Source organism: Lepidochelys kempii, chromosome 3 (assembly GCF_965140265.1).
Source record: "Lepidochelys kempii isolate rLepKem1 chromosome 3, rLepKem1.hap2, whole genome shotgun sequence".
Classification (NCBI taxonomy): Eukaryota; Metazoa; Chordata; order Testudines; family Cheloniidae; genus Lepidochelys; species Lepidochelys kempii.
The window spans coordinates 207941062-207963969 of record NC_133258.1 but is presented as its reverse complement, the minus strand read 5'-3'; the positions used below and the strand labels follow the sequence as shown (position 1 = coordinate 207963969).

The following is a 22908-nucleotide window of genomic DNA, read 5'->3' as shown; positions in this document are numbered from 1 at the left end:
CGCATCCCTGTTGTGGAGGAAGATTGCTACAGAGGAGATCAAATAGGAAAGCTTTCCCAAGTGGTCCTTGCTGCTCTGAGACTGAAGTCTAATGATAAGCCTAACAGAGAGGGGCCAGGCTGACCAGAGAATGACGACGAGCGAGATATTCATCCCAGATGAATAGCCAGCATTGTGTGCCTAGTTGCATGAAAAAAATTGAGATGGCTAGTGAAGAATGCAACTTCTGAGGTCTGCACAGGACCATGTCTGCTCTCATAACAAGGGTCAGCTCAAATCCCAAAAGGTAGAATTGTAACCAGTAGTTGAGTCTGGGATCGGTTTCCTTCATTTGCAAATGAAGGATCTGTTATGAGTTAGTGACCTTCTGGGAAATTACTTTTCTTCAGTGCCTCCGTTTCCCTAGCTGCAAAGTGGGGGAGAATACTGTAACTCACCAGGGTGTTCGGAGGCTTATGTCCTGTCTTTTCTCAAACTTGCACATGTTTGTTTAAACTGGTTCAGCCACACTGGGACAAACCAGTTTGGACACACTCATTTAAGTTTAAGCATGTCTTATCGTGGTTTTGTTTCCACCTATTCCTAAGGCTGTGTCTACAAACATACAGAAATGGCACCATGTAACTTAAATCAGTTTAAAAACTGCTAGCCTGGTGCAAACCCTTGAGTGCACAGTCTTATATTGCTTTAAACCTGGTGCATATCTGGTTAAACAAAACCAGATGTTGTGTCCACAGATGATGATCCACTGGTTTAGCTAAATCCGTTTAAAATGGCCCCCCTGGTTACACCAGGGCAATAGTGTGTGCAGACCAGGCCTGTTCAGTGAAACTAAACCAAAATAGCAACAATGAGGTTTACGCCTGCTTTAAACTGGAATAAATGTGTCCCTGTGCACTGATTTAACCAAATCTGTTTAAATTGCACCTTCAGTTAAACTGGTACAACACTGCATGTAGACAAGCCCAGGTAATGCTTGTGTCGGGCGTCGTTACTCCTATGCCAGGCTGTGGGGAGGAGCTGCTGCTCTTCATTTCCTCAAGGAGAGGGGGACAAAGATGATAATGTTCAGACTGAAAAGGAAATGAGGACACTGACCCTGAATGGGAAGGTTTGGAATTAACCAGCAAATGCCCGGGGAAGGAGGACTCAGCCCCCTGCCCTGGTGCTGCCCCACGTGCCCGGTAACAGAAAGCTGGTCTCCCAGCAGTGCATTTCCACTGGTTTGCGGGTGTGATGTGGCTTGAAAGCAAGGCTGACTTTGTCATGCTGAACTCCGGCAGGGCTCAAAGTCTTCAGGCCCCTAGTTTCTCTGTAATATGCTTGTTAAGGTGCAGTCAGTCTTTAGAGCCCAGGCACTAAACAGTTGTCAGCAGGACGACGGACTTCGCTTGTTTGTCATGAAGCGTCTATCCTCAGCTTGTCATTGAGGGGCCAAAATGGAGAGTGAGGAGACTGCTGTCTGTGCTTGGGTTAGTTGTGATCCGGGCCATGCCAGATAACATGGCGTCATGTGGGTACCAGTATGGGCTCCAGAAGGCAGCACACTTGGGTGACCTCCTGGGTTTGGGGAATCTTATCAGTTGCCAGTGAAGACGTCCGTCCGGTAGAAGGTGAGACCAAGTCTTAACCGAGATGTCCCATTGCAAGATGACTGGGATCTCTCCGCAGGTTGCCAGGATATTGGTGTCATCACTGTCTAATCTGGAGGCTGGGGCGTGGACCATAATTAACTCGCTGGGTATCCAGAATTTGTGCTTTGCAAAGGATGTCCTAATGCCCTGGGGTAACTGCTGTAAGAGGAAAGCTATCAATGTTTTGAGTATCGTCTGCTTAGTCCTTCTGTTGCTCACAGAACTCCCCAAGGGTCTTGCAAGCTGACGAGGAACCATCCGATGCCTTTTTGAGCATGAACTCCGGTTGCCTCAGAAGAGATTAGTGATTTTGTTGATCATTGATAATAGGCTGTACCGATGCCTCAGAAAGGCCAAGTCAGCTGACTCTGCTCATCAGAACCGGCAGTGAAACGAGCAAGGCTGCACAGGTAGTAATGGTCTGCACGCCTCACCTGGGAGGCTCCCAGGGGGAAACCTGCCCTCTTTCATTCCTGACAAAGCTCTGGCTCTGAAAGTCCAGCTGCTCCCTTGAGACAGCTGCCTCCCCTCTGTGTGGCAGCCAGAGCTGCTTCTGCTCTGCTCTCAGACCTTGATGAAATGAACCTTTCTTGACAGGCGTGGCTGCTTTGCTGAAGAGTTGTACGCTAAATAGTGCAGTACACCTCCGTGTGCTGCCTGCAGCCCGGAGCTTACTCGTAGCCCCTCGTGCATGCTTCTTGCTGTCGCTGCTTCTGCTCCGATTGTATGAATTTTGTGGCACCGTCCTTTCCTCGAAGACTCTGCCAGCTCAGGAAGTGTGGGTAGCTTAGAAACCTGTTCTCTGGTTGTATGAGTCTGGAATCTCAAACGGTGCAAGCTGGGTATTCCTGCCAGAAAGGGGCATTGCTGGGGCTGCTGGGATGGAGAGAGCAGTGCATACTGGAGCTCATCTACAGGGGGGCTCACCTCCATGTTAAAGATGAGAGTACATTGCAGCACTTGGTGGGCTGCGCTTCAGCCACCAGGGTCTGAAGTTGACACTCGTGTATAAGGACAGTAACGTGGCGGAGTTCCCAGCGTCCTCCTCCTGGCCACGTTTCAGGATCTTCATTCCATCCTTCTCATCTTTGATCTCTTCATGGGTTTGACACTGTTGGTCACGTTGCCCTGCTTGACATCTTGATCTTCCTTGGCTTTTGACTTTCTCCTCCTGGTTCTTCAGCTCTTCTTTTTCTCTTGCACTTTCTAGGGGCTGGCACGTGGCTTTTATCCCCTCCTCTTTTTCCCTTGCATCTGTTCCACCGGGTGATCTCATCTTCTTACACAGCTGCATTTCCCAGCTTTACACTGCTACCTCTCCGCACCTGACTGCTTTCCCTCTGTGCAGTCCCGCTCCGTTTCAGGCTGTGTCTGAGTTAAGCTAGTGCAAACCCCTGTGTGGGCACACTTCAATCTGTTCACAACTGGCTTATATGGAGTTAGCTTAGTGAGGTAACGGATAACAGGTGGGCAAGGCAGCATGTAATGATCGCTGCTCCTGACTGCTAACAATTGCACATATCTTATTCTTTTTGTTATCCAGTCTCTGGCCAGTTTGTCTCGTTTGCCTGTAATGTCTTCTCCTTTACACTGTAAGATATTTGGGGCAGCTCTTATAGCATAGACACCACTACTCCAATATAAATGTTAAATGATAATACTGAAAGGTAGCAAACTTAAAACTGGTGAAAATATTTGTATACCATGCTTAACTAGCCTGTGGAACCCATTGTCACAAGGTATGCGTGAGACCAGGAGCTGTACACACAAATATTAAGAGACTGTCCCTGCCTGTAGAGCTTATCGCATACCTGTTTTTCCACAATAGCCGAATGTCATAGAAATGTCGGGCTGGACGGGACCTTGAGAGGTCGTCGAGTCCAGCCCCCTGCTCCGAGGCAGGACCAAGTAAACTTAGACCATCCCTAGACCTAGACCATTCTTAAAACCCTCCACAACCTCCCTTGGCATCCTATTGCAGACCTTAAACCACCCTGAGACATAGAAAGTTTTTCCTAATACCTCACCTAAATCTGCCTTGGTGCAGATCAAGCCCATTTCCTCTTGTCCTTCCTTCAGTGCTCGTGGAGGACGATTTATCCCTGTCCTCTCTGTGACTGCTCTTGACGCATGTGAAGACTGTTCTCAGGTCCCCCCTCCACCTTCTTTTCTCAAGACTCAGCACACCCAGGTCTGTAACCTTTCCTCCTAGCTCAGGTGTTCTGAACCTTTGATCATTTTGTTGCTCTCCTCTGGCCTCTCCCCAGTCATGCGCCATAAAATGTGCTACAGCCGCTCCAAACGTGGGGAACAAAGACGCCAGAGTAGGCAGCTAGGCCGAGGTGGCTGAGGTGTCTTTTGTGACAGGCTGAAGGCCCTAACACACTGTGTCTGCACCGCTATGGGACTCCTGCACATGCTGGCCTGACTTGTTACACTAGCAGGAAAACTCCCATTGATTTCAGGGCGAGAGGATCAGGCAAGTAGCAGAAGCCACTGGAAGCAACAGAAAAGCACGTTTCTGGCCTACGGGAGAATATGCTAATATGTTGTGGCTTAAGGCATTTGCTGACCGTGTCACAGAGCTGTATGGGGCAGGCCCAGGGCAGCGAATGCAGAGTCAGAGCCTTTCTGGAGAGATCATGTGGTGGTTTGCTCTAAGCATAACAGCCTGGTAAGGATTTCTGATGATCAGATCAGCTCAATCCCCAAAGAGTGCCTGACCCTCCGGAGAGCTGCTCTGGGATGGCGGTTAGCTGTTGCCAGGCTGCCCAGTTGTGGACACAGCACTGTGCTACTTTAGGAAGAGACCAGAAAAGTGACCGAAAGGGATGCCGTCTTTACTGCATCTCAGTGACCTCAGATCAGGTTGGCTGAGTTCGCACATAAAAGGATATATTTTTTTCTAATTGCCAGCCCTGCTGACCTCCCCAGAACCTGACTCCGGCTGAGTTCTTTCCTTCCCTTGTATCTCCCCCAGTAATAACCATCTTGCTGCTCTGCTTTGGCCTTCAGTTATGCCACTGACTTCAGTGGGAGTTTTGCCCGAGTGAGCACTGAGCAAAAGTCGAGCACTGACGTCTGGATCCGGCCCCAGGGAGCAGAGCTCTGCAGGGAGAGGGGCCTGTTCTTACAGAGTTCGTTTAGACCCAGAAACGAAGCTGTGGGAGAGCTGTTGTACGTCTGTGAATGGGGATGGAATTGGGACAGCTTGTGGCTGTGCCGGTCTGGGGTCTGAGCCCCCAGCAGTTGGAGATGAGTGGGTGGGCTGGCTCTTCTCGAGGAATGACTAGGCTCAGGAAAGAAGTGTGAGCAGCGCAGAGGAAAACTCAATGTGTGCAAAGCTATTTCCCCTGCTGAGCAATGGGACCTCCCTTTACCCTGGTAATCCTAGGTCCGATTCCGGCTCTGGTAGACTGTCCTTCCTCTTGAGCAGAGCTTTCTCGGAGGGTTGTTAGCGCAGAGCAGCATCAGTGCTTGGCAAGCCCTGCCAGCACTAAGAGACGTTAAAATGGGCCATTTCCCTCAGCCGAAGAGCCGGCCTGCCAGCGGAAATGTTTGCTAAGGCCTGGGTGAGAAAGCGGCGCGTTTTGTGGGTGACCTGTAAGTGTTACTTGGAGAGCGAGCCCCTGTGTGGATCAGCGCTGGTAGCACAGGGCAGTGGCTGCCCCATCTGGATCAGGAGAGACTGTCAAGTTTGGTCTGCAGCCTGCACCCTGAAGTTGGGGGCTGCCGCAAGGCTTCTAGCTGGAAAGGGCGGTCAGTTCACTTCCTAGACTCCACACGCTGCTTAGCGAAATGCCAGGGCAATCCTACAGAAATCTGCAAAGTGAACGGCCGGACCTTTCACAACCTGGATGCTGCAGATACCTGCAGATGCTGGTGCTTGCAGACACCTGCTTTGGGACAGGGCTAGTTCAGGAGTGGCTGGAAGGGGGACAGTCATCGCATGGGCTTTTGATGGGTCTCCATTCTGCCTTCTGTTGCTCAGAGGAGGCAGCAGGTGGCATTCTTTTGAGAAGTAATTTGAGTGCACAGATCAGGACAGGCGTTTGCTCATCTGATCAGCTGTATAGAACCCAGAGGGGATGGCTCAGTCTTCAAAGAATTAGATGTGAACTCTAGGCTCAGATCCTGGCAGGATTTGATTTTAGCCCATTATCTTTGCATGAGTCATATGCAGCTGAGTTAGGCTAAGAATGCTGATGTTAGAGCCCGGGGAACTTTTTGTAATTTGGGGTATGTCCTTGGGCAAAACGCGCCCTCCCAAATCTGGGCACTGCACCCCCAGTCCTACCACAGGCTTGAGCTATTCCTGTCGTGTCCTTTGGAGGTGGGGGGAGCAGCGCCGCACAGACCAGGGTGCTCCGTTGCTTTATGTAACGGCATGGCAATTTTCAGCATTGTTCTCTAGCTCATTCATTATGCACCCTGATGTACTCCCTCCTCCCCTGCTGTGACCATTGCTGCGCATGTCAGAGAGGTTTTCGCTCAGCTCTTTGCGCTGATGCTCAGAGCTTTTCCCGGAATGGCTCCAGTTCATTTAGAGCCCAGGAATGTGCATAAGCAGTTCAGATTTTCCTTCCTAGGTGCACTACCCTTTGTTTTCATGGGTGACTTGCCTCTGCTCTTTGCCTAGCCTGTAGGTCCTCTCCAGGGAGGGCAAAGCTTCCTGAGGAGCAGTAATTGCTTCCTGGGGGAGACACCTGCCTTCTGACTCGTGAACCTTTTGCTAATACTCCCTGAGTGCAGCATCACCGCTGTGGCTTGTGCCTTTTCTTATGCCATCCACTACGCTTAGGCCTCATTTAGGCTGGCAGAAACGGTGACGTTTTAAAACGTGTTCTCTAACTGACAAAGCGGGGTGCAAGCCAGAGCAGGGAGGGGCTATGTCACCCACCTGCCCTGCTACCTGGACTGCTGCCAGTCACACCCTGGGTGTCTGTGTTCAGCCACAGCCTGCTCCAGCAGCTCTGACCCCAGCAGCCTGTCAGCAAACACGAGCCGCGCTCTGGCTCCTGCCAGGCTTGGTTACTGCTCCCAGGGTGACCCCAGCACATGCCCAGTCCTGGATTCCCCCCAAAAACGTTTGTTATGCGTGTCCAGCCCTCTCCTGGGCAGCCCCTCTCACGGGATCGGGACACAGCAGTCTGCCTCAGCTCGAGTTACCCACCCAGTTCACAACGCTGGGTTAGTTCTAATTAAAGAATAAAACGAGTGTATTTAATTGCAAGGAGAGAGCTGTTCAGGGTACAAGTAAAGAGGCACGAAAGTCAGAAATGGTTCCAAGAGAAATAAAGATAAATCGCTTCCCAAGCTGGGCTTGGCTCACGGTGAAGTCCGTGAGCACATGTCCAGTAACACTGCTGACCAAACTCTCCGGCCAGGATCTGCTCCCAAAGCCCAATAAGCATTTCTTTCCTGGTCTTAGGTGAACAGGAGAGAGATGGGCGGGGAGAGAGAACCGGGGGGTTGCCCCTCACTTTTATAGTTCAGTCCTCTTTTGAAATGCATTGTCCTGAGGGTGACCCCTAGGTAAAGGTCTTTCCTATGAGACAAGAAGACAAGGAGTCGGAGGTGTGGGGAGAGGTTCCATGCTGTTGTTTGCTGAGATCAGATCTGTTTGTTCCTGCCCCGTCCTTGCCAAAGAATGGCCACTTGGTAGTCGATGGCCCATCAGCTTTGATGGCACCTGCCCGGCTGGGGTGACAACTTGTCCTTTGTCTTTGAGTAGCAGGTTTACCCCCCCAGACTTGCCTGGCAAACGCCCTTCAGTCATGAGTTCAGCTTCTGCTCAGAGCGTTACATAGAATGCTGCTCCAGCCCTGTCCCTGAGATGTCGTTAGCTGTCAGATGACACCTCCCCAGGTGTATCTGTACACAGATTATTGCCATGGTGTGCAGGGTGTGACGGCGGGGGGGGTGTTCCGTCACACTAACACAATCTAACTAGCACGGTTTAAAACTCTACTTCAGCCAGGCAAGTTGTATTTTAACACACATTGGCTACAGCCCAGCTGGCTGACACACGTCCAATACCCTGTCTGCATGCAGGTTTTAAAACGTGTGATAGTGTGTTTGCTAACAGGTTAAAAGTTCCCCTTTCGCCTTGTCTAGCTGAGCCCAGAGTCACTTCCTTGCTCCGGGGTGGAATTCCCCTGTGGGCTCTCAGGGCTGGCATGAGGCAGGGGGCGGATTTAGAGGACAGCGATGCTGCCGAGGCTTTGTTCTGGCCCTCGCCTAGGGCTGAACGTCATCTCCCCTGCTCTTGGCAGTTCACACCCCTGCAGTGGCCTTAGCCCCCTGCGCCAGGAGCTTTTCTTGCTGTGTCGATTGTTCGGCCCTGACTCCACCCACTAATGGCCGGGGGGGCCTGGCTCCGGGTCTTCTCTTTGCATTTCCTCCCCAGGTTCTGCAGGGCAGATGGCTGCTCGCCCTAGAGCCGGCTGTCTGGCGCTGTGGGAGAAGGGGGATGTATTCAGCATGCAGCCTAGACTCCCTTTCCATGCCTGGGTTACTCCAGGTCAGCATGAGAGCACGTCTCTGCTGCTGCTTGCTCTTCCGCTTCAGCCCTGGGTTGGCCCTGCTGGGAGATGCTCAGAAGGAGCTGGAAAGCCCCAGACAGGCAGGCAGAGGTTGTCTGAATACAAACTCAGCCGTGGAGAGCGGGAAAGGCGGAAAGGGGCTGCCACAGCGGGGACCTAGGAGCCCTGTGGGCTCAGCCTCTTCCTGCCTCTCTCAAGCTCGTTTTAGGGGAGCCTGGTTCTTCCCAGCAGGGATCCTTCAAGCTGCCCCGGGGGAAGTGGCAGAGGTGTGTATTTCAGGGGCTCTGAGCCCCTCTCCCCCGGACAGTCGGGGGCAGCAGCAATGCCTCTGTGTGGTTCTCTTCCAAGCCCCTGCCCTGGATTTAATGGGGCCGGCCCCACCCCCTCTGCTCTGTTTCCTTCCCTGTGTACCACAGCCAGAGCCCACTTCCCTGTCTCCGGCAATGCAGCCCTCGTCCCCAAGGGTGTCTGGCTGGCGACAGCTGCTGTCTCTAATCACAGGACTCCCGTGGGCACCGCAAGGAGGCAGCTGCCAGCCGGCGCAGGGACTGGGACAGCGAACGCTAGCTCTGCTTGCTCAGACTGGAGCCACAGGAGCCCAACCGCAACCGCTCGGGCTACTCTCCCTGGGTGGCCCCTTCCAGGGGCGCTGTGTGCCGGGGGGCTTAGGTGCACTGCTCCCCTCTCCTCAGCCTCCTGGTGCTGCAGCGAAGCTCTGAGTGCCCAGGGGTTGGCAGGGGCAGGGCTGGTGCTGCTGTAAAGCTGTTTGGTGCTGGGGAGTGCCAGGGCTCTGGCAGCTGCCTGGCCCCTCGCTGACCTCCGCTTGCAGAGGAATTCATTTGGGGTGTCCCTCCCCCTGGCCTTCTCCCTGTTGTGCATCACCCTGCTGCTGGCCCGCTCTCTGGCTCTGCCTTCCTGACAGCAGGGCACTGCCCTTTCAGAGGGCAGCCCAGGTCCCTTCTTAGCCATGCGTCCCCCCCAAGCTGGAGTCTCTCCTGGACATGTGGGTGTTCTGGAGTCCCAGGCCAGGAGGGCCCATGGGGATCACCTACTTTGACCCCCTAAAGACACAGGCCAGAGACCTGCCCCCCAATCACTCCTGGAGCGGAGTTTTTAGAAAAAGAGCCAGTCTGGACTGAGAAATGGCCGGGGCTGGAGAATCCACCAGGGCCCTGGGTAAATTGTCCCAGTGGTTTATCAGCTGCCAGCCTGACCTGATGGCAGGCTATCCCCCAGAGCACCTGGAGGTGAGTGTCCCACAAGAAGTGTGTGGGGGTAGTGGCTTGCCTGGAATGAATGTGTGCCCATGGGCTGGTGTTTTCCCCTTTCTCTCCAGGGGCACGGGGGGAGGAGGGGCTGAGCTTCTTTTCCTCTGCAGAGCTCGAGCCATGGGTTTCCCTTGCACTCTGACTCTGGCCACAGCCAGGGCTTTTCCAGCCAGCCGGGACCCATTGAAAGGCCTCTCAAGCCTTGTAGAAATCAGACAGAAGGCTCCCATCACTGGTGAGCAATTAAAATCACTCTCTGAGCTGGGACTCCTGCCTTAGGGGTGCAGCAGTTGCCAGACTGGATCAGAGCAGCGGTCTGTCTAGACCTGTCCCTGTTTCTGACCCTGGCCAGTAGCCCCAGCTGTGCCTGCTGCAGAGAAAGGTGTAAGAAACCCTCTAGTGGACGATTGACTTGCCTGCCCGTAAGGCTCCGTCAGGTTCAGGGCTGGCTTCTGCCCAGCTGCAGGAGGATTTACGCGACTTCCAAATGCTTTGCCTCCTCGCAGATGTAGGCAGGGCGTTCTCCTTCGGCAGAGCAGGGGCCAGCCGTTTCTGGATCCTACTCCACCTTTGTCCTCGCTGATAGCTCAAGTTGCTCGGCTGCGGGGTGCTGGGCTCTCTCATTTAGGTCAGTCCGGGAGAGACCAGCTTCAGAGCTGGATCCTGGCTAGAGAACTAGTGCGTGAAAAGTACTAGCAGGAGCAGAGGAAGCAGGAAAGAGGCAGGAGTTAGAGAAGAACTGCTGTTTATAATCTGTCGAGCAAGAATAGAGGTTTGCAACACTGGTGAATAACAGTTGCCTTGTGCAAAGCGTTAATGCTGAGGGCAAGATGTGCAAAGGACCTCCCCAGCAGGCATGCGTCCTGTCCCAGGACAATGAATGTGATACCAAAACTCGGTGAACCTGGCAATCACTGCCTGGGAAGTCCAACTTAAATCTCTGGTAAAATAAAGCCATAACTATGAAGAGGGACAAGTTGCTAACCCCCCGGTGATATGTCCCTTGCGCACTGAGCAGCCTTGGGGTTTGCAGAGAAAATCACACGAGGCAGACTGGAGTCCCTAGAATACAACACGCTACAGTCCCACTGCCAGGGCTGTGCACTAATATCCCCACCCACAATACAACCAACCTTCTTCTGCACCCAGGCATGAACCCAGACCCTGAAAACAGAGCATCCTGCCTTCCGGAGAGACAGCGCAGCAGGGGGAGAGTCCACAGGCAGAAGCTTCGCAGAGCGAATGAGCACAAACTGGAAATAGAATGGGGGGAGAAGGGAGGTCAGGCCTCTAATCAAGATGAAAAAGTTGAAAGGGAAATGGAGAGAGGTTTTCTACAGCACTCTCCAAAATCCCACGGGGTAGGGAAGAAAGAAGCTTCTGTAGCTGCGAGATTTCCTAGCCAGGAGCGCTCAGATGTCTGTGCTTCGTAGATTTAATTGTAAAGCCAGAAGGGACCATTAGATCATCTAGCCTGACCTTGTGTATAACACAGGCCTGTGAATGTCGCCCACTTACTCCTTTATTGGCTAAAACATCTCCCAGAAAGGCTCCAGTCTGGCTCTGAAGATCCCCAGAGATGGAGAATCCACCAGTGCCCTTGGGAGTTTGTTCTGGGGGTTGGTTACTATTAAACATCTGGGCCTTATTTCTAATTGGAGTTTGTCTGGCTTCAGCTTCCAGTCACTGATTCTTGTTCTGCCTGTCGTGGATAGACTAAAAGAGCCCTTTAACACCTGGCATATTCTCCTTCACTGTAATCAAGTCTCCTCTTAATCCTTTTAATAAACCAAACTGTGCTCTTTCCTTCTCTCACAAGAAGGTATTTTCTCCAGCCCTTGAACTATTCTTGTAGTGCTTTCTGGCACCCTCTCCAATTTTTCTACATAAAATACATGGACCCCAAAACTGGACACGGTATTTCTGTATCAGCCTCCCTGGTGCTGCATACAGAGGTAAAAATCACCTCTGTATTCCGACTCACTCCTCCCCTGTTCATACATCCCAGGATCGCATTAGCCCTTTTTGCCACAGAATCGCACAGGGAGCTCACGTTGAGTTGCTTGTCCACAAAGAGAGCCCAGCTCCTTTTCAGAGTCACTGCATACCAGGGGCCAGTCCCCTGTGTTGCAGGGCTGGCCTGCATTCCTTGTTTCCAGATATGTAACTTTGCATTTGACTGTATTAAATCAAATTTTGTTTGAATGGGCCCAGCTTACCAAGTGATCCAGATCACTCTGTATGACTGAGCCTTGTTCTCGTCCATTTTCACCACTCTGCCAATGTGTCATCTGCAAATTTCATCAGCAGCGATTTTTATATTGGCTTCCAGATTATTGATAAAAATATTGGGGAGTACCAGGTCTCATGCTGATCCCTGCAAAACCCACCAGGAACCAGTCTCATGTAAGGATTCCCCATTTATAACTGCTTTGGGGATCGGCCGCTTCTTAAGCCATTTAACAGGGCTTCACTGCTATTGTAGAATGCTAGTACTTTGGTGGAGTGTTGGATGGTGCTAAGTCAAGGGTCTTACCAAAGTCTCAGGATATTACCTATGTGCAACTGCCCTGTCATCGCGTCAAAGAATGAAATGAGCGTTGTTTGCTGATAACTATTTTCCATAAAACCGTGTTGACTGGCATTAATTATTGTCTGAATCCTAGATTAGCTTTAACATTATTTTGCTCAGCGTTGGTGGCAGGCTCACTGACCTCTAGCTACCTGGGTCAGCCTGCTGAGGAAGCCCATGAAGTACATGCCCAGGACAGTGGGTCTGTCACTAAAATGTAAAGCACACAGAGCGTACAGATCTGGGAGAAAGGCAAGAGATGCAGAAAGAACCTCCCAGTATTTATAGCCTGCGCCACCTTCTCTGAAATGGCCAGGGTTCAAAAATGAACTAGATAAGTTTATGGAGGGTAGGTCCATCAATGGCTATTAGCCAGGATGGGTAGGGAGGGTGTCCCTAGCCTCTGTTTGCCAGACACTGGGAATGAGCGACAGGATGGATCACTTGGTGATTCCCTGTTCTGTTCATTCGCTCTGGGGCACCTGGCATTGGCCACAGGGACAGGGATCTCCTAGCAATGAGGGATTTCAGCTCCCTGTTGGTGCTTTAGGGCAGAGCCCCCCACATCCTCCGGGGGTGACAAGTTCATCTCCTTCTGGCCCTATTGAATGCTCTGGTATCTGAGCACAGGACAGACCAGCAGGGCTGAGTTCGCAATGCTCTTGAGCAGTGCAAGGCTGGAAAGCCTGTTCTGCGAGCTCCAGCCCTTCCAGTTGTGGGACCCTGGCTTAGCTGTGTCAAGGGCACTTAGACCTGCCCTGCAGCACCCCCAGCTCTTCATGCGCCCTCTGTTCCAGCCTGTAGCCACTCCTCGGTTCCCTGCCTGGCTCCCCTCTGCTCTGTCTGGCAGATTAGGAAGGGTGCTTTCTGCCAGTGCTGGGAGACCAATTCCACCCAGCCCTGCCGGCCTCTGCTCCACATCGCGTGGCCGGGCCAGCCGAGCGCAGGTGATGGGTGGTTGTTTGCACATCGCTGTGTTTGCAGGCATTTGACTAAGCCGTTGAGTGGCTCAGACGACTCCTCTCCTTGGCGGAGCCTGTGGGTTGGTTCAGGGGCTGGGCCTGTGGGAATAGGCAGTGCCACTTTCTGCCCAGCCTCCTCCCTCCCCCGGCAGGCACACAGCGCACCGGGATGGAGGGTGGGCTCAGGGCAGCCTGCTCTGGCCCAGGGGGTGTTGGGCTGCGATTCCCATGTTTCTGGCTCAGCCAGGCTGGGGAGTATGAAGCTGCCACAGGGAGCGAGCAGAGGCGTAATGTCTGAATGGGAATATTTGTCTTGTTAAGTCCCAGATCAGAGTGGATCTAAGTGCTTTAGTTTATAAATAAACAGCCCTGGTGGCCAAGGTAGCTTTACTGAGGCCTGGCAGCAGCCCTGCTTGGGAAGGATCTGTCCACCACACGGCCTGCGACTTCCTGTTGCACCGTAATCCCTTAATCCTACTTTAGCTCTGTTAATGTTCCTCCTTCCCTTTCTGCTCTGATCCGCTTTCTCGGAGGCGGGGGGTCGGAGGGGGGTGAATCCTGCTGCTCCTCAGCTGAGCGTGTGCCTGTGGTGGGGAGAGGCGGCCGCGGCTCGGCGCCATCCCAGCTACCGTCCAGAGGCCTCGGACCATGCGGCAGGGCCCCGGGGATGGTGGTGCCTGAGTGTGTCCCATTCTCTCTCTCTTACAGACTCTGCAGCCTGCGCCTGAAGAAGCTCACCGTGCTGAGGGAGCTGGACAAGGAGCTGAGCTCGGTGCTCATCGCTGTGAAGATTCAGGTGAGCTGCTGCCCCAGTGCAGCGCTGAGGGGTGGGCAGGCTAGTGCTGAGGGCATTTTCTGCCCCTGTTCCTCTCTCTGTCGAGGCCCCGGGACCGGGGTGAGCTCTGGCGCCAGCGGGACCAGCTCTCGTGGAGATCAGTGGTCGCTGCCCCTGCCCGCTTGCTCTAGTGCTGAATTAGTGGCCAGGCCTGCAGTCCTGTGATGCGGGGCCGGAACCAGTCCTTTCCCCCTCACCCTCTCCCCTTGCCCGAGCATCCGCTCCTGTCCCTTGGAAGGTGGGAAGCAGCACTGTGCGGGCGTTCGTTGGGCTGCTGGAGCCAGTGGCCCCCGGGGAAGGAGGCCCTAAGGGGCTGGGTCTGAGCAGAGGGCCTCTCTTGTCTCCACATGTAGAGAGGGACACCTAGCTGCCAGTGCTCGAGTTCCCCAGGCAGAAACCTCAGACTCCATGTAGATCTTCCCCTGCGTGCTGCAGCCCTGGCTGGTCTCTCCTTCCTGCCGTCTGCCGCACCCTGCACCAGGGATGGATGCAGCATACTGCAGCGCTCTGTTACAGGTCCAGCCAAAACTAGCTAGTGTGGCCCATTGCCTCTCTGTCCCCCGTTGGGCCCTGGAGAGTGATGACATCAGCCTGCCCCCAGCCTGGTCTCTTCCATGAGTATCTGGCTCGGCGCGTCAGTGGGCCCCTCCGTCTGGGTGGGATGCCTGTGATGATGCTGACACTTGACCTGGACCCAAGAGGCTCTGCTCCGCAGCTCCCTGGATAGCATCTGGAGGGCAGCAGGGTGGGAAGCACCCTGGCTGCCTGAACACCTAGGCTCTGCCCTGCTTTGGGGGCCTTCCATCTGGGGCTGTCCAACGTGTTATACTGGGCCTCCCGAGCCCTAGAAGCTCCCTCCTTTCCTGCAGCCACGCTATGCCCTGCAAACGGCTCTGCCCAACCAGCAGGGATGTACAGGGAGGGAAGGAGCTGGAGTGCAGGGGATGTTTTAGGGTGGCGGGATGTAATGACTGGTGCCCAAACACCAGGGGAACGCTCCAGTTCTGGGGAGGAGAAAGCTCCCTTGGGTCTCTCGTGGTGATGAGTGGTTAGGGTAACCTGTCACCAGATCAAGTATGGCTGGTAATGACCACCGGAGTCAAGGGTTTGAACCCCAAACACGGTGTGTAGCCCCGTCTTCCAGCAGACACCCCCGGGTCTGCTTCTCTCTTGCACAGCCTGGCACGCTGATAAAGGCTCGCTGAATGCAACTGATGTGGGGCTTAGTCTCATCCGAAGATCACGACTCTGTGCTCAGCTCGCCTGACCATTCTGACTTAGGAACGCCTCACTCCAGCCTGCGTGAGGAGCAGGAAGAGGACAGGGGGAGCAATGCTGTGTGTGAGAGGGAGAGAGACACCAGCCTGGTGGAGGCGATTTTTCTTCCTCCCTACAAGCCCATGCATGTGTGTGATCTCCCATGCCAGCCTCCCCTTTTTGTTGTCCTGGATGATCCTGCTGCCTTCCCCTGTGAGTGGGAGATCCATCCTACCACCTCTTCTTCCTCACAGGGAACAGGGATCTCTTGCCTCTCGCTGTGTCACACGTGCACAGACCCAGGAGGATGTGTCATTCTGCCCCCTTCCCTCTCCCCAGGGTGTGTGGGGGCCCCGTGATCCTGCTGCCATCCCTAGCAGCAGTCTCGGATAGAAGGGGGCTCTTCTGCGCTCTTGTCAGCTGGTGGAAAGCTGTGGCTGCCATGGGAAGCAGGGTGGGGCGGGGAGGCCAGGGAGCTCTCTGTGCTGCAGGCATTAGGGTTTAAAGCTGGATTAGTGGTGGAAGCCTGGCTATTAATGCTGCTCCAGAAGGGAGGGCTGGTTTTGCCTGCCCCACTTGCCCTCCAGGATCCAGACCAGAGCTGTAGGAAGTATGGGGCACAGGGGGGCCAGACAGCCTCTCCAGTCCTGGCCCCTCCAGTCAGTTCTAGCATCCAGGGTTTTATTCCTGGTCTCTGCAAATACTCGCCTTGTGCCGTCTGAGACTCATCTTGGGAGGTATTGGGGGTTGTTAGCGTCGCTATAAATCCCTACCGAGCCTTCCAGGAGCCGTGAGAGTGCTGCCCAGGGGAATAGCAGAGCTGGGCGGGGGGCTGGTGGCCGGGGGGCGCAGCGCTCACAGGGAGAGGAGCTGAGACGGGGCTAGGCTGCTGCACCAGCACTCCGGTGGTGTGACAGGAGACCTGAGAAAGTGGAGCTGCTGGCGGCGCTGGGCTGGGCCAGGGGCTGAGAGGGGAGGGCAAGGCTCGCGAAGGCTGTAATCCCCTGGGTGGCTAACTGCATGTGACCTCTGTAAGGCTCTCCTGCCCTGGTCGTCTTTGTTACTCTAAGTGCCCCATGGGCCATGAGCCCTCCGTGCTCTGCAGGTTCCCTTTCACTGCATTCCCCAGCCCTCGCCCTCACTATGCCAGAGCCGCAGAGCTGAACCGTTACCCACGAGCCGCCCGGCCCAGTGGGACACCGCTCAGTAGGAGCTGTCTGTATTCTCACATGCTGTTACAGTGGGTCCCGAGCACTGCCCGGTGCTCCCCCTGCCCCTCCAGAAATAGAGCCTCGTGCCCAAAATGTAGACGTTGGCAAGCCAGGGACTGATGGCTGGGACCGAGGCTGTCCTCTACAAGCAGCTCTTCTGTGAGGTCCTTGCTGCTTACCGATACTCAGTCTAAAATGGCATTGCCTCTTGCTGGTTTGGTGAAGAAATCTGTCAGCGATCACGTCCAGGAATGTCTGGGCCCTGCCTTCATTAGTAGCACTTGTCCTCCAATCAGCATCTGGGAAATTAAAGTCTCCCATAATCACACAATTCCCAGTAGCATTTATTTCATTAAAATGTTAAAGAGGTCTCTCTCCATATCCCGGTCGGATCCTGGGAAGGGGGGTGTCGCAGACTCCAGCACCGTCCCATTGGAGCCTCTGTTACCTTTCTTCTCCAATGTGATTTTGGCACAAAGAGGTTCTGTTTGCTCCATTCCATCACTTCTAATTTCTTTACAGTCTAGCACGTCATTAATATACAATGCTACTCCACCCCCTTTACCTTTATTTCTGTCCTTCCGGTGCTCCTGTCATGATTATTATTCCACCATGTTTCCATTGCCCCTACAGCATCTGGCTTCGCTTCCTGCACCAGTGGTTTTACTTCCTCCATTTGTTACCCAGGCTCTTTGCATTAGTGGACAGACAGCGGCTTCCGCATCTGGCCACCTTCGTTTCTTCCCTCCCTTGGGCCACCACCCGGGCTGCCTCTGTAACTGTCACGGCCTTCCTGCCTAAGCTCCTGCCAAGGGAGAAGAAGAACGGTACAGCATGCTAAGAGAGGCAACCTTCCTAGGTCAGCTTGGTTTGCGCCAGGGCCCCCTGGAGAGCTTACTGCATGGAGCCAACGATTTTGGGAGGCACTTTAGCCGACTACAAGCCCGTTCAAATCAGCAGGGGATCGCACTGGTGCCAGTGAAGCCATGTGAGAGTTGGAGCGATCAGGTCGGAGAGCTAGCTGCTAACGGCATTGGGCGTTACGAGTGACAATCAGCAATCCTAGAAGGGCAAGTAGCATTAGTGGGTATTAATTGGCCCTGGTAGCTGACTCCAACAGTGCTTTGAAGCTGGGAACAAGGAATGCTGGGCAGCAGATGCAAGATGCCAGTGAAGAGATGCAGGGTCTGCATTCAGATGTGGGCTGGCCAATCACGCCTCAGGCTCTCTAGGATTGAATTTCATCTGGGTTCTGCCACCCCCTGCCTGCGTGGCAGCCAGTTGCAGTCAGTACCCGGCCCTACCCTTGCCCGCTGAGGCAGAAGAACGAAATAAATCTACAGAGCCCAAAACGATACTGCTTCAGGATAGCTCCCAGTGGCCCTGCAAAGCCAAGGTCCCACAATAGAAGCCTGTGACATGCCTGAACAACGACCACAGTCCATGCCACATGCTGCCCTGGACCCATGAGCAATGGGACAGGGGCCCCGGCTGGAAAAGGCTCCAAGACCGAGGGCACTCAGGGCACAGCAGCAATGATGGACAGTGCTCAGGTTCTGGGGGCGCAATAATAAGACCCCTCTTGCAGTGCCGTCGAGAGCAGACACTGCTTCGCGGCTGCAGATGTTCCCCCTCTGAGAGCGCATCACTGCATTCATCAGCTCCTCCCACTGCCTGAGCTCCCAAGTGTAAACCAGCACCCGCGCTGTGTCGGAGAAAGGGCCCATGCAGCCAGAGCTGCCGAGGAATTGCGATCATCCCTGGGTAATCCTGCCAGGAACTGTGGGACCCCCATTGCCACACGTTTCTCTGCCTGACAGGGCCGGTAAACAGGCCGAGATTGTTCTAACCACCAGTCTGAAAGGGGATCCAGGAAAGAAATTTCCATGGCCTTTGTGCTCTCCCACCAGGAGAACACAGAGAAAAATCCATGGGTGACGCCTCCCTAACCCCCTCGGGATGGAGGAAGCTGCGCTGGGTCCAGGGCCAGCCGCTGCCTTGTTTACCACCTGCATCGCTAACATGCTGCTGCCTCCAGCACAAAGTGCCTCCCAGCATTACAGAATTAGCTGGATGCTGGGAAGAGGGGAAACAGCTCATTAGCTGAATTTGCAGATGATACTTAATGAGGCGTTGTCAGGGGAATGAAATGATCGTACAAAGGGAGCTAGCGCGGCAAGAACTCTGGGCAGAGAGCGCCGCCAGAGTCATCCTTAAAAACCTGCCGCTGATCCATCTGGGGGAAGAGCTGCAAACACAGGCCCTCCCTGGGAGGGAGGGGACCGCGCCACCGTCTCTGGGAGTAAGGAGGCGAGGTAACCAGCAAATAATGCTCTCCCTGTTCAACTATATCCACAGCCTCTGGAGCATGCCCAGAGCCTGACCCTCCGATGGCCGGCTTGGTGCCCAAGCCTCTCCCTGCACAGGCGAGCACCGCCCGCGCTCCCAGGCTGACACCATCCTGCTTTGGCATTGCATCCTCACTTATCGGATGCTCAAGACAGGCTGTTGAACCCCTTTTATTTAAATGACCTTACAGGCAAAAGGGCCCGTCCCAGCTGTGGGCTGCAAGTTAACTGGGTCAATTCTAACCTGTCAGGAGTGACCAAAAGCTGATGGATGGTTAGAGACCTGTGTGATGTGAGCTGGGGGTCTCCTTCCAGGGGTGGCCCTGATCGCCATGGGGCTAGTGTGGACTGCAGAGAGGCTGAGGAGCGACTGGCTCGCTCTGGAGGTGAGTTGAGGTGAGCGGCATCGGTAGGGTACGAGGGGAGGCTGTCCGGCTGCTGTCCATGTTGTATCTGTTCCATGGACAACCAAGGTCTCCTGCGCTGCCTGTCCAGCACCGGAGGTAATGTTTACACGCCCTGGGCAAAGTGCTTTGGATAGCCTCTGGCTAGGTGTTGGCAGGCTCTGGGGAGGCAAGGCTGCTTAGCTGGATGCATCTAACTGTTGTCTTGAAAAGTACAACCTATGCTGCCTCCTTCCCGAGCATCTCCTCCCTCCTGCTGCTTCTATTGTGCCCATTCAGGACCAGTGTTCTCCTGCCCTTTGCCATGCTCTCTGCCTCCCCTCTCACTCCTGCAAGGGGGAGGCATCTCTGGGGAGCTTGGCCTTATCTCCTCCGTTTTTCGTCTGTTGCTGCTTACTATTTCCTCTCTGTCTGGCTGCCAGCATTGCTGGTTTCTGTACGGGCCTCTCCAATCCCTCTGTCCCTTCTGGGTCCATCTGGTCCAATGTCCCCCATCCCAGAAGCCCTAGAAACCAGAACCTCTGCTGCTGCTTGGCGAAGGAGGATTGTGCAGTGGCTAGAGCAGAGCTCTGGGGAGTCGGCTGTTCTTGGGCAAGGCACTTCGGGTATTGGCTCTGTGCTGTCAAGTCAAGCCAGTGCTGCTGGCCTATCTCACTGGATCTCTGGGAAGCACTTTCAGAGCCTCAGCTGCAAGGATGCAGTCGTCATCTTCTCTTGATTCCCCTCTCTTGTGCTGGACCCTGGCCCTGGGGTCTCTCCTAGTTCAGGTATGTTCTGTTCGCCTCTGTGCGGAGGAGCTGCCTGGAGGCCCTCCATGAAAGGGAATGAGGAATAGGCTGATCAGTGACACGTTTACAGCCTCCAAGGGTGATCTGCAAAGGGAAATGTTGGGCTTATGCTTTTCTGCTACTTTGACCAAGCCAGGGGGCTGGAAAGGAGGTTGGGGGTTGAAAGGTTTTTCTGTCGGTGCATGGGCAACGCCAACCCTGTGTGGCCTGGAAAACCAGGACCGCTGCAGGGGCCCAGAAAGCCGGACGGGGGTTGGAGTCACTGCCTTGGCACCCGTTCACCCTGTGACTAAACACCTGGGAGAAGGGAGAGTGCAGACACCTTTCCATGTACAGATGAGAGCTGATGGGGCCTGGCCCAGAGCTGGCCTGAATGGGGGCCTTCAGCAGCACCTGGGGGCCGCTCTACATTCAGACTTTCACTGCAGTAACAAAGCGTGTGACTGAACCCCCCCGAATGATGGGGTGCAGGTCTGCACACAGACCCGTACTTGGGGGGAAAGCAGCCAGCGCCCGTTCGGACAGATGTGCGGCACCGGACAGCTGTGCGGCTCTGCGCACTAGGTCCTGGGGCTGCAGACGTTCCCACAGTGCCACCCAGAGGCCAAGCAGAGGCACAGCCAGTGAGCACTGTGGTGAGTAGGTGCCCCAGAGAGTACCACCCAAGGGAGCCAGAGCGACCGTACCCTGCAGTCCTCTGGTTGGCCCAGTGCCCTGTTTAACCCCAGGGGTTGCCCGGGCAACCGTACAGGGTTGTGGCCTGCTGCGACTTCAGACTTCGCTTGTCGCCTGATCTCCAGTCTCTGATCCCAAAATGACTCTGACTGGCCTGGCTCGGCCTCTGGCCCCGACCCGGCCTCTGGCCTCTGGCCCCGACCCGGCGTCTGGCCCCGACCCGGCCTCTGGCCCCCGACCTCCGGTCTCTGGCCTGGTTCTACTTCTGACCTCCGGTCTCTGACCCTGGCCTGACTCTGACCCCAACTCTTGCTTACTAAACCTGGCTCTTGTGATTCCTCCCACTCCTGCTCAGCGACTATAGTCCCTGATGTGCAGATCCTAGCTGAGTTGTGGTGAACACAAGGCCAGACTGTCTACACATTGATCCCTTACACAAACTGATGTTAGCCACATTCATTCCCAAACAAGGCCTTGGCCACTGGAGAAAGTTGCACTGATTTAAACCAGTTTAGCTAAACCAGTGGAAAAGGCTGTGTGGACATTCTTATTTCAGTTTAAACCAAGCTTGGTTTTGGTTCATCTTAAATCGGATCAGGAGTCAGTTTAAACTACTCTAATGCTGGCATGAGAGCAAGCCCCAGTGTGGCCATGAAATAACTGTTACGTTAAACCATTGCCCCACTCTCCTGTAGATAAGGCCTCTGAGTTGCACCCACAGGCTATGTCTGTGACGAGCTAGAGTTGTGATTCCCCATCTCGTGTACACAGACTTGCACTAGTGCTCAGTATCCTAGTGCAAGTAGAAATCGCTTTGTCGCCGTAGTAGCACAGGGAGCAGCATGAGCACGCATGCACCGGGTGTGTTCTCCGCACGGCTGAGCCATGCCTCCACGGCTGCTGGACTTCTATTTCTACTCGCACGAGCTCGGCCAGGGCTGGGGAATCGCAGTGTGGATGTAGCCATGGAATGGCACCGAAGTCACTAAAGCTGCGAGGTGAAGCCCGTTGAGTTATTGCAGTTCCAGTTTCTGTGTAGACAGGGCCCCCGCTAAGCCAGGACAAGTCTGTGTGCAGACTACGCAGGGCTGCACCTCAGCCTGCAGGACACACGGTTTTCACGTGGGCCGGGGTGTGATATAATTCAAGCAGCACAGCCCCCTAGGGCAGCTGTAGTGGTGTAAAGGTGCGTACAACAATGTGGCCCATCCCCTTCCCTATGGGAAGAGCGGTGGCACCTTTATGCTGGTAGAACTGCATCCACACTCCTTCTGCCTGCGTTTCTATACCCACCAATAAAGCTGTGAGTGGGCAAAGACTGTGTGGAGATTCCAGAGGCAGCATCTCCTACGCCTTGCTGCTGCACTAAGGAACAAGCTGCCCGGGTTTAACTGAAATTGGTTGGAAAGTGGACTTAGTTGAAGTGGTGCAAGCCCCCATGTAGACACGCCGATTTCAGTTTGAGTGGCTTACTTTGGGTTAGTTTAAACTGTAGTTGGTAAGGAATCAATGTATGCTAAGTGGTTACTGGAGTTAGAACCTCCGTGCTGGGCTCTGTCAGAACAGCCCTGTAGTTAAACCAGGGCAAGTTTGTGCGCAGACCAGGCCCTAGTTACTGTGGGCCTGATCCTGAGCCCACTGAAGTTAGTGGGAGCTTTTCCATTGACTGCAGTGAGCTTTGGCTCAAGGCCCTAATTGGGGAGCACTCGCTACCCTGCAGCTCAGGAACGCGGAGAGGTTTCTGCTGCCCTAGCTGGAGCTGGGTGGATGCCACAGGGCTCTTCTGCTGAGCAGGAGGCATGGAACGGGGGCGCTCCTGGGTGTTTGAATGGCACTTCCAGCTCACAATGCAAGCGATTTGCTTTGCAGAAAGGTTCTTTGATACACTCCGTGGATTAATATGATTTAAAAACTAATTAAAAGGTTATTACCAGCAAAGGGGATAAGCGTTTGGACAGGCGTGTATTAGAGCTGCTAATGCCAAGTGTGGAGTCCCTTCCGCTGCACTGATCCACTTGCTTTCACAGCAGAATGAAGCAGGGTGCAGTTAATCTTGCTGGTTGGGGAATTTTTATGAGAAGGGGATCTGTGTAGTATTTGATCTGTGGGACCTGACTCTCATTTATTCTGTAAAGTTTAATAGTTTCAGCTGGGTTTTGCGTCTTCTGTCCTCTTTGCGCTTCCTGCTAGGCTGAAGGGAACCTCTTTGAATTGGGGAGAGCTGGGGGGGCAGGATCTGTTAATGCAGCTAATGGTTGTAAATCAGAAAGACTTCTCTGCAAGTCTTGGCAGCCAGAGAAAGGAATCGGAGCAAACTCCCTGTGTGCGGAAAACTCCAAGCTGGCGCAGACCCTGCCAGCTACATGTGCTGACATCTCCTCCTCCTGGAGGAAAGGACATGAGCCAGCT

At 54.2% G+C, this 22908-nt stretch overlaps 1 protein-coding gene across 4 annotated transcripts in view; it reads left to right on the top strand.

Annotated features, from left to right (window-relative positions):
* The window catches only part of LOC140909773 (phosphofurin acidic cluster sorting protein 2-like), a 113677-nt gene that overhangs the window by 59368 nt on the left and 31401 nt on the right, over window positions 1-22908 (top strand). For all 4 annotated transcript variants that reach the window (XM_073339866.1, XM_073339862.1, XM_073339863.1 and 1 more), the window contains exon 2: window positions 13690-13777. In XM_073339866.1, coding sequence (XP_073195967.1) covers window positions 13690-13777 — 88 coding nt within the window. The remainder of the gene's footprint in view (window positions 1-13689; window positions 13778-22908) is intronic.